An 11,878-nucleotide genomic window follows, 5' to 3' on the forward strand; every position below is an offset into this window, starting at 1 on the left:
TGACACATCATTTGATTTGATCCCATCTTGTTTCCTATTTATCAGCACACGTCCTTCCTCCTTTTGCCTCCTAGCCCTTGGGCTATGCCACACTGAGTGCTAGGTTTTGCCAACCATTAACTCCCCTCAAGTCTCTAGCATTCCCTCCCCTTGTGCTGAGGCCAGCCTTAAGAATTTCAGGAATAACTCCTTCTGGGCCTCCTCTTTTTTAATCACTGTCATTAAGTGCTTGTCATCAGCTATTTTTTTTCTTCCCCAGTCGTTCTCTCTCTCAGTGATTTGATTTTGCTCTGATTTACTCTTCAGCCTTTCTTGACGTTTCATGGTCTTTGCTAAGGCGTGTGTTTGTTTTAAAATAAAAAACCTACTCACCCAGTCTACCTGGCTGTTACACAAAAATCATCATCTTCATGGAAGACTTGCTTTATCTCAAGACATCTACAAGCCTGCATCATATGCTCTACCTTTATTAGCTGCAACTGACCATTACTAGCAACATCAATACAAATCGAGATTGTGACGAACTCTTCTCCACTTACTTTTAGTGCTTTGTAGATAACGCCAGGCTGCCTAGGTGACCGAGTGGTATTGTTCTCCAGCTGCTGCTCCACAGCTCGCCTAAGTCCAGAGAAATCTGTTGGAGGGTTGTATGTCCTTGTTCCCTTGTAGTGGATTGAGCTGAAAGCCTCAGGAAAACAGCTTAGCTTCCGAAACCGATCCTGAATGAGCTTCTCAGGAACCTCAGAAGGATGATCTATATATAAGAGTATCAGCAAGTATATAAACAACTGATTGTTTAAAATAATACTTAAATTGCACAATGCTTTCATAAGCAACACGGTGCTAGTTTTCCTAATTAAACCTTCTAATACATCTGGAATGCAGCTGTCATTATATTTTAAAAGAAGGAAAAGAAAAAAAACTGTTTCCAAAAGCAGTCCGTTTTTTGATACACAGCCTTAGATTCTAAGACCAAGTTCCACAGGTAAAACCAGAAACATTTAGGTTTGAAAACACAGATATCCAGAATAAGAAGCAATTTATGTCATAAGGAAACTCTATGTCAACACACTTGTCAGCTCTTCTCACTAGACCATAACTTGGTATAGCTAAGTCCTAGCAGCTAAGCAGCAGAGGTCATGAACCTTACATGGGCTGCTTATTCTCCATGCCAACCCTGTAGCAAGGAAGATGGAGCCTCTATCACAACCCTTTGTACACAGTGAAGCACTTCAGAACTGGCCCCATCAGGTCAGACTCTGCAGAGCTGACCACATTCTCCTGCCTGCTTCCAAGTACCTGATGTACATTTCAGAATAAGGCAGGCCCCTTCTCCCCTGCCCTACGAGTACATAAATACACTTATCTCAATTGTCCATGGTGACAGATGGTTACAGCTTGCTGCAAACACACATGCTAAGAGGTTTCTTTCCTATTGCTACCATGATCAGAAGTGATCATAAAAAAGCAATTTTTTTACTACCCTACTATGCACACAGGTGCAACTGTCGTTATGGATCACTAAATCCAACCTGTTGAAACAGCAAATCTCAACAGCTAAATAAATCTCCACATTGCTAATCAGCAAATTGTTATGTAAGAAAAGGAACTGCCTTGGCAGCTAAATTAGAAGTAATTAAGAAATGAGTCTAATAATAAAAAGAAAGAATGCTAAGTTCTACTAGCTCAGTACCTCACTAGTTGGAAAAGCCTAAATGAAAATGCAGGCCAGCAGAAAGCTGCTGTGGTATTACAAGCAGAAGACTCCCAGGGGTTCACAGACAGCTAGACTGACCCTCACCTGCTGCAGGTCAATTCATTAGGGCACTTGCTCAAAGTATCAGAAATGGCAGAATGAAGATAGGTTTCATCATTCATTTAGAAGCATAGAGAAAGTGAGGCCAGAAGAAGAAATTTAGATCTCTGTATAATGAAAACCAACACATGCCATGACTTCCACAGAACAGTCAAGACATACAAATACATACATTTTGCTCAGACATACAAATAAAATACACAATTTAAATACGAATAATCCAGCATGACACGAGGCAAGTTAAAAGTATTGGTGAAGAACACTGAAAGCAATGGGAATAACAGTGTGCCAGGACTGTTGCTTTGGCCATATCAGATGCTTGCACTGAGAAAAGTGGTGTCAAACCATCAGCTCTGTGCCAGCCTCAGCACAATGTTAGTCCACAGAATTTTAAAAAGTATAGTGAGGGTACTCTAAGTATTGAAGTTCATCAATTCCATTATTCTTGCTCATCTTAGCTTTTGCGTTGGGTTTGGTTTAGTTTTTTGTGTTGGGTTTGTTTTTCCAACAGGACACTCCATATCCCTTCCAAAATCACAGGGTGCCTCAGTTTTCGTCTGCCATATCACCCATACTGATGATTTGTATGATGACCTCTCCTACAGTTGGCAGAATTCTCACCATGACTAGTCAGTGCTGATGTCCAGCTGGCTAAGAGGATTATTTTAGCTGATCTGGGGTAGTCAGATTGCCATCAGGGAATGCTCTGCTATTTCCATAGCCTGGCTCCCAAGCTGGTACAAGTGAGACCAAAACCCAAACCACATCTTTTACATAGTAGTAAAGAACACAGAATATTCAGTACAACCTGATAATTTATAGATAGAGTTTAGCACATTGTAATTCAGTGTCTTACTGCCTACTCACCAGAGCCCAGTAGCTTGGTGTACACAGTCTCATGAAAGATGATGACACCTGGACCCAAAGTTGACAGAGGAACATCTAGACCACAGCGGGCTGTGGTAGCTTTTAGCTCCTTGGTGAAATGTTTTAAATAAGCCTCCGAGGCATCACCAAGGAATTTGAAGAGATCATTGTGGAGCCTGTCAGCACGAGTACGGTAGATGACAAGGTCAGAGATGGCCAGGACCTTCAGCAGCAGCCGTGTTCTCTGGCTCAGGTTCACAGTGGCCCCCAGGAGGCCCTCTGTATCAATTACCACCACTTTGCGGACAGGATCATAGGCTGCCCAGACTCCAACTGTGCAAGACTCTTGAGCTGGAGACGTCTTGAAGACTTCCCGGCCATAGAAGAAAGTGTGGTTAAGAGTGTGAGACTTGCCATCCCCTGTGTTCCCAAAGATGGACACTACCTTTAGGTGCTGGTCAGGACTGCAGTCCAGTTTCTTAATAAAGTCTTCTTCATTCCTTACCTTCCAAAAAAAAGGAGAAAAAGATAACTATGTAATTGGAGTAGACAACACCAAAAACAGAGCTGGTTTCAGGATTCATAAAATTAACGAGGCTGATTATTTCCTCTTCAGATTTCATCATAAGTTTCTGAAGCACCAAGAAGTCCAAAGCAAAATATTAGAAAGCAGCTCTGTTACACATCAGTGGGATTTAGACTGTTTCATCACACAGTTGTATTGGAAGGGATGCCTCACTGTGATTATCTGTCTAGTCAAGCCTCTTTTGGTCATTCCATTCCCTGAGGCAGTCCTTTCAGAGAAGTGAGCACAACCCTACCTCCAAGCTTGTCAGAACACCTACTTGGAACATGGCAGACGCTTTGGTAGTGTTGGTCTACTGGCAAGCACCCAAATTCAGGTGCAAAATAGGGGAGTCCTTTTGTTACCTTAACTTACCTCATCCACAGAGGCTAAGAACCTGTTCAGAGAGAAAAAGCTCCTCTGTGCTGCATCTATCCACAGCCAGAGACCTCAGACACAGCCTGTCCTGCTCCCACTGTTCCCCAGCTGATAGATCCTTCAGCGGATAGGCAGAGCGGAGAAGAAAGCAAAGCTGTGCACTGGATTCAGGTGGTGGAAGCAAGTCAAACTGGCTTTTAAGTAAGTGCCACAATTACCTCAACGATCCATTTAATAATGTATTGTTTTGTGCATTCACTTAAAAATATCTCCAAAAACCATACACAAAACCAGAAGAGAGTAGACTGCCTTCAGCAGGTAACTTCTCTTTGGTTTCACATAGATTAAGTGACAAGCATCATGCTATTTAGGATAGAGAATAGGGTATTATCTGTTCGGATACTAGACCAACAGGAAACAACAGATAAAGAAGCAATGAAACAGGTTAGGGTTCTGTATGAGAGTCTGTCTTATTTTCGTTGCAGAATACAGCCTTGGCTGCCAAACGTTTTAAGCTCCTGGCTATGGTTGCTTATCACTTGCTTTTTCTTCATCTAACAGGTTTTTACCCATGTGTTATGTGACAGGGAAAAGTATGTCAGAGGCACTTTTTGAGAAGGATGAAATTCACCTCCATCGTGATTTGCTTCTCAAGGAATCCCTGTCAGCTGAAAAGAGAATGGCTTCCATTCCCTCTCACCTGCCTCTTGACTTCTGAAGCTCCTTGGCTATTTCCCCTCTATGAGTATAGTTGGAAGGTCTCATGACACATGAACCTCAGAGGACGTGAGATAATAAATGGTGCTTTGAACAAGTTTATTCTTAGATCAACAAATTAGTTTAAGGCTCGGCCAGCCCCATTTGCTCCAGTCAAATCTATCAGCAGCATCTAGGCTTTGAAGGAAAATAAAAAACAGCCAGCGTACCAAAAAATAACCAGTGTGCTAGACTGTGGTTGGGAACAGTGTTCAGAAAGAAAAAACTGCGGACTGTGGGGCTGCAGTAGCTTCTCATAGACTCAAAGCAGTCAAGGCAGCATCACAGTGTGGAAGAAATAGAAGGAAATAGAAAAATTAAAGTACTCTTAACAGAATCTTTTCTGGTGTTTGTGGAAGACCATCAAGATACACTCAAGTTACAGGTGCATAATAAAAGATCCGCATTTTTGGTAGCTGTGATTATTAGCTTGTCATCGGGACAGTACTTTAGATGACAGATGCAGTTTCTCTTAATCTTTCTGTGGATAAAAATCATGGGATGGCTCCTAAAAACATTCACAGTTTTGATAATATAATAATGCTATATGTATGTAAGCAAAAAGGCATATGATCATTTCTTCTCTGGATTATTTTGTTTTTAACTCCCACCTCCCAAACTTCTTACCATAAGGGTGGCAGACCCTCTATTTGCCAGTCGGTAGTCCCTGACAGCACAAAGCAGCATCAGTCTTCAAACAGCTGCTTAAGTATTGACAGGAGAGCTAATAACTAAGGTCTTTTAGGCAGCACTGGTTATTATTCTGGTATTAGTTTGGGAGAGTTTGTGGAAGGCGCTGAGTCAGTAATATCAGAAGACACAAAGGACAGTAAGGACCTCAGGGATAAGGGGGACTCTGCAACACATTCTGACCAGTAAGAAACAGGAATCGACTTACACAAACTCCTCTGCAGCTGAAACTCTACCAAGATGAGCTAATGCAAATGTCCACACTACCAGTCTGCTTTCACATTCGATGTACCTGAACAACAGCTGATATCAGGGGAACTTCCTGATATGTGGGAAGAACTGCATTGCTGAGCCAGACAGAAGAAAAGTTGGTTCCAAATCAATAACCCAGATCACTCCATCAGAAAAATTATAATGAATATTAAATCAGACACCCAAAGCACTGAGCTGTTGCCCTCTTCTAAGGCTCTAGGCTCTTCCAGACTTCCTTGCAGGACAGAACTCAGGAATGATTTGGACAAGCAAGTCCAAGCACAAGAATGCACCGATGTCCAGCTAGTCTGATGTTGTGTCTCACAACAACAATTATAATTAAATCATAATTAATAAATAATTTAGACATGAAAAGAGTAAATGCTTCCTAGCATGCTTTACCAGCTTTCGGTAGTCAGATGTCAAAGCACTTCCTAGCACTAACTGCATCTAGACGCTCAGGTTTGGCAGAGAACCAGTAGACCTGTTCTCTAGGAGGCTGTCTAATCCCTCTGTGAATCTAGACACAGTTCTGGATCCTGCAACATCCCGTTACAATAAATGCCGTGTGGTGGGACAGAAGAAACATAACAAAAAACCGAATTAATACAACACTAAAAAACCCCCAAACCTCCCTTATATTGAATATGCTTGTATGTCATTGGGTGTTCCTTGCTCTTGTGCACTTGTTTTGTTTAACCACTGCTGAACACAGGGATGATACTCGAAGAGCCATCAACAATCCCATATCAGTAGTCAAATTTACTTCCCTTGAGCAAGTTCCTTTAAGATGTTTCAAGTCAGAGTAGGTGTAATCAGTGTCAAAGTACTAATTTCCTTTGGGCTCAAGTCCCACTATTTTGCTTTTGATCTTTAAAGAAATTTGCACGGTACCACCTTCTGCCACATGTGCAAAGGACTCGTGTTTCCGTGACTGTGTTTACAGCCTTGTTGCCCAAGAGCTCCACATCTCTGCCATGAACAGCAGAGGGTATGTATGAAATCTTCCTTAAATCGCACAGCAATGTCAGTTAAGAATGAAAACTTTTTACGTCTAACCTAAGATAAGAGGCATATCTCTCTAGCCCCTTCTCTATTTTGTCATTTCTGGTATAGAGACTCATTTACACATTTGTTACAGCTTTTAGAAGAAGATTCTCTTCTAGAAAGAATAGCTTTTAGTCCACCATAAGTTAGAATCCTAGTTAGCTGCCTTTTAAAGTTTTAACGACATTTCTGTTAGCAACAAAAACTCACACCACGCTGCTGTGGAATACATTTAGATCTGAAGCTCCCTTGCCACCCATACCTGGAAATCTATCATATCTGACATAAGTTTCCTACATCTGAGTCATAATAAAAGCAGAACTGTTTAGGAAGAGACAAGAAACAAGAACTGTTAAAATAACATTCTTAACATTGTTTCCAAGAAATTAATAGACATTACAACAATAACATGTTAAAAGACTGGGAACAAAATTCACAAAATAGAACAGTTTCCAATGACCTATCCTCATACAATTTTAAATCTGACTCCAGGCAAAAAAAAACCAAACACATTAAGAGAATCAGGCATTTTTACCACAGCTTTCTCCTTTTAAAACTCTTTATAAACCCTTTAAGGCTTGCCAATATTCATGGAAGTGGTGCACAAAGCCAGAGCTGTGCCACAACAACACAATAGCCCAAAACAAAAATAAAGAGTGCTTGGCATTCATCAGAGCACCTTCATTTGCTAGTCTTACACTGTCATTTTGACTTACGTTGGTATTTTTATTGTTGCATTTTGAAATCTTACTCTTTGCTTGACCTGATTTTAACAGAGTATTTTTAATAACTAAAATACCAAAATTTCTGCAATCAAGAAAGATACCATCATACAAATAATTATATCCGAGTCATCAGACTTGTCTGACAACCAGCACATGACAATATCTTCTGACACACAACCATTAAATCAATAAAGAGGATATAAATTTAACACACTTTTAGATGAATGGAAAAAATAAGCTACAAGACTTGTAACAGCACATCCATATATATACCAGCATAAAAGTGCAAACATTTGAAACGAATAAGTCTTCAAGTACAGGCAGTCAAAATAACGATATGAAAAAAAATCAAAAGAGCACTACTTAACACTGGCAGTACAAGCAATTCTGCTCACAGTTCAGAAATAATTTTAAAAAGATAATGCTTACAGGAATTCAAACTAACACCTGAAATCAGAGGGAGAGATGGCAAAACAAGCTAAGAAAAGATCTGCAACCTTTTAAGCAGCCCTGAACTTCTAAAACACAAGCCTGAGACAAATTTAGGTAATGGATCTTAAGGACAGAGTCTCATATCAATCACTAAATCTGGAATCAGAACAGATCTGTCAGAGCTGCCCACCTCCACAAAGACCAGTTCTTTTGACACAGCTTCTAAATTTTGACAGTTGTGTTTTAACTCTAAAAAAAATGAGTTCCTACTCAGAGGTAGATTCACACAGAAGTGTTATGGGTGCATGCCTAAAGCCACAGGTTCTACTGTTAGGTCATTACATCAGAATTTCAGTGTACATTGAAAACAAAGAGAGAAACCCATGAAGCAGATTTCTTCCTTTAACTACAGCCTTTAAGTCAAATCTGAGAAGAGTAACCTGCACCACAGTACTATGTTGCCACTGGAATTCACTCCTCTGCAGTGGTCCTCACAGTCACTCCAGGAAAGCCAGCGCATGAAAGCAAAGAAGTGAAGCTTATCCCAGCAACTCAAGTGCAACAGGCTATTACAAAGCAGCTGGAAACTCTCAGCTTTTGTCCCAGGAGAAACTTTGTTGATACTCCCAAATGTCTCTTGCTACCAAGTGAGAAAAAGGATTGGGTAGCTCCTTGTGTGGAAGAGAAACTCACTGCTATGAAACCCATGACATAAGTAGAGCTGTGAGGGGGGCCCTCATAATTCAAACCCTGTTCCTGCTAAGGCTATGGACTTATTCAGGCTGATCTCAGGAGGTCACTACTCCCTCCCAGCTTGTAGAGGCCTCCAAACAAGAGAGATTTTGATTACAAGCAGGTGCTCAAGAAGAATAAAGGCTGACTTGTAAGTCCAAGCAGCTCTAGTTTCCTACCTTAGTTTGTCTCCTATACCTTTTTTTCTGCATGACTTCCCATGGAAAAAGTCATTTATGCCATTATTCTATTCTTGCACATAGAATTTTAAATCCTTAATCCAATTACATAGACATCTAAAACATACATTTCCTAAAAGTTTGATGAAAATGAACAGCAGAGTAGAAAATAAAGTCTCTAATAAAGTTCCCAAGGAAAAAGGTTGTCTCTTGTCCACTCCACACAGCCACCAACAAAAAGCAGTAAGCTGAGCAGTCGTGCCCATACTTGCCAGAAAGCAAGCTGGCTGGTGCACAATAGCACACATTCTGCTTCTTACCCAAAAGACAGAAGATGTGGATAAGCACTGGATAATGGGAGGCAGACATTCTGGAAATTAGACTTCATTAATTCTTCTGCTCAAAGAGTTACTTGCCACTATGTAAACATTTTATGGTACCTTGGGAGAGTTTTCTCAAAAAAGGCTGTGCCAATGGATTGGTTTATAAAATCGCGTATGTCATACCAGTAGTTACAATCTGGTATTCAGGAGTAAGTTATTAATCACTGACCCAGCAAACATTTAATATATTTATCATTATTGTCTTTAGTAATCTCCTAGACTTCAGCCAAGCTGACAGTGGACATCAGCATTTTCAGGATCAGAGTCCTACAGAGCCCCAAGCCCAACTTGAGTGACCTGGCACCAGATGCAGGAAGGGCAAAATAAAGGAGGAAACAAACACACCCCAAGGATTTAAGGTTAATTCCAACACTCCTTCTCAGCTTCAGCTAGTTTTGATCTTATTCCCTGTGCTGGGTGCAAGTCTGGCTCAACCAAAAGAAAACATTTGTAATAGAGGTGTTTTCCAACCTGAAGTTTTTTGTACCTGCTTATTTTCCTTCACTGCAGAATCACCTAAGGGTTCTGTTGAGATTTGTTCTATTAGGCTCTGTACGTATCCATGAAAATAGTGTCCCTGAACTGAGTATCTTCTTCAAACCAAATCTATGCTGTTCCATCCCACAGCACTGTCAAACGAATTCAGAGACAGTATGTTCATGGGTTTGTACAGAGCGTATCAGAATGAGTGTCAACAGGACCTGCAGGTCCCTGCAGTGAAGGGTGGAGGCTGCCCATGTCTGAAGCCCATGTCTATCTAATACAGAACTCTTTTCTGAAAAATACAGAGATAAAAGATAAATCCTGCTTAACAACCCTACCCAAAGAGAGAGACCATATTTCAGAGGTTTTAATACAGTGGTGGAAAAAACATAACGGGATGGGAGGTAATCCTATTTTATTGGACTTCTCCCTAATCCAAGAGTTACCTTTGTAGATGACAGCTGAGTTATATATGGAACTGCTGAAAGCAGAATTAATATTAGACAGCCCACTAACCTGTTTGCTAGCTGAAAAACTACTTTTGCAAGAACTCAAAACTAACAAAGACTTCAAGGTAAATGCAACTGCTGCAGAAATAACACTAAACTAACTCTTTAAGAGAATAGTAAATCATGAAGCAGAAATCATTATTATGTATCCTAAGTATCTTTCAGGCTCCCCATGGATGTTAATTTGGCCACATAGCTACCAATTACCACCCCAGTGTCACAGCTGCAGCAGCAGAGACCACATCCAAATGAGGAGACTTGCCCAGAAGACAGCAAGCCAGTGAGCCAGTTCACGCTGTAATTATCAGTTTTCCTCAATACTGAGGATAACTAGATTACCTGTGTGGATGCTACTTTATACCACTGTCCTTGTCATCATGATGATGATTACAGTTCCACTCTTCCTAGAAAGTGGTTACTCTGGTTATTTTCCCAGTTGCAAGGCAGGCCAAAGGACTGTGAAACTTCTGCCTGTATGCAATCCTGCAGCAAGGCATTAACAACCCAAGTGAAAAAGTAAAAGGTATACTGCAGCAACATCTGCCTCCTGGTGACATCTGCAGAAGGGAGAAAGTGGAGGACATGGAAAGGACAGAAGGCTACCAGTTCCCTTTTTTACCCTAGATCCTGCTCCTGCTGGCAGCATCCAGGAGCCCAAAAGGATAAGTGCAATAAGAGGCACAGCAGAGGAAGCACTAGACCACCCCCTTCCCCCCCATCCCAACCCTATTTAGTTCAGGAACTCCTCAAGTGAACCAGTGGGTAATTCCAGAGTGGCTTGCTGCCAGAATCTCTCACCTGCGACATGCTGTTTTTCGCTTCCACACCTGAACTCATTTCTGCATATGGACAAGAGAGACAGGAAGCGGGCAAGAGATTTGACTTTAATTACAGCCCAGGAGAAATGCATCACGAAGAAAGCGCAAGAACAGTTCCAAGGAAAAGCACTATTTCTAAGTGGCTACGTTCAAATTAGGTAGGAGTCAGCCTGAGACTGTTAAGAGAGCTGTGCATTCGTTGAATGGATGGCTCCTCTCCATTCTTCTAAAAATACTCTTCAAAGTACTGGTATGTCTGGTGGAAAAAGAACGCTCCTAACCAGCAATTGCTAAGTAGTCTTTATTCCAAGGACAGAAAAACAGCACACTTTAGCGTAGGATAGGGAACTGAAAAAACGATAACAAACTGGGATGGGAGGAACACTAAAAAATAGCAAAGTAGTAAGAGAAAAATTCCTAGAGCGTAGGACAACAAACTCCCAAAAATACTTTGGCAAGAAAACCTCTCTGAAGCACAAAGAGGAGGAAAACTCATCAATAGTACAGCAACCATGGTGAGGGACAAAATTACATATCCTGATCGGACAGATCGGACAGATCTCACTGACCTAAAAAACTTGGATCCTTCTACATTTCTTCTTCCTCCTTTAAATCCATGGCAAATATATTAGCTGTGACTCTTCAGTTTACAGGACATGGACTAAAATTCCCAAAAACTTACAGCTAACTGTGTTACCCTAAAGCACAAAAAAACCCAAGCAAACACCCCCACCCCCCCAAAAAAGTCATGACAAGCCACATTCAGAAAATCAAGCAAGAGCATCACAGAAACTAGTACTACTTGCTAGACTCTTTTCCACTACAGAGGCAAGCAGCAAGGCTTAAGAGATACTGATCTTCTCTTAAGAGAGAAGACATATGTTAACTTGCATGGACTGACAAAGAATGCTTGACTAGAAAAAAGCATTCCTAGTGCCTCCATTTTCTCGTCCCTAGACTTTGGCCATGCTCAGATCAGTAGGTAGTAAGGAAAAGACACAGCACTTTCATCAGGTTTACAGTGGGAGTGAGAAAAGCAAAGCAGCTCGCATCCCTAAAGAGTTATCACTTTGTACATGTAACTCTAACAAGAGGGGACAGAGGAGGACTCATGAACTGTTACACCCTTAGAGACTGGTTATTTAATGGTTTTATAAAATCGTCTGTGTTTAAATAAGGGCTACAGGTCATTCTGCATCTTCTAAATTGACTGACAAGCATTACATAGATCCTGCTCAGTATCTGC

At 41.0% G+C, this 11,878-nt stretch overlaps 1 protein-coding gene across 1 annotated transcript in view; it reads right to left on the minus strand.

Annotated features, from left to right (window-relative positions):
• Positions 1-539: 539 nt before the first annotated feature.
• LOC104490480 (zinc finger FYVE domain-containing protein 1-like) overlaps positions 540-11,878 on the minus strand; it is a gene marked incomplete at its 3' end in the record, with an annotated part of 16,714 nt that continues 5,375 nt past the window's right edge. Inside the window, exons 2-3 of the mRNA XM_010132772.1 lie at positions 2,684-3,188; positions 540-754 (exon numbers count right to left, since the gene is read on the minus strand). Coding sequence (XP_010131074.1) covers positions 540-754; positions 2,684-3,188 — 720 coding nt within the window. The remainder of the gene's footprint in view (positions 755-2,683; positions 3,189-11,878) is intronic.

The sequence above is a fragment of the Buceros rhinoceros genome, unplaced genomic scaffold (assembly GCF_000710305.1).
Source record: "Buceros rhinoceros silvestris isolate BGI_N320 unplaced genomic scaffold, ASM71030v1 scaffold4613, whole genome shotgun sequence".
Classification (NCBI taxonomy): domain Eukaryota; kingdom Metazoa; phylum Chordata; class Aves; order Bucerotiformes; family Bucerotidae; genus Buceros; species Buceros rhinoceros.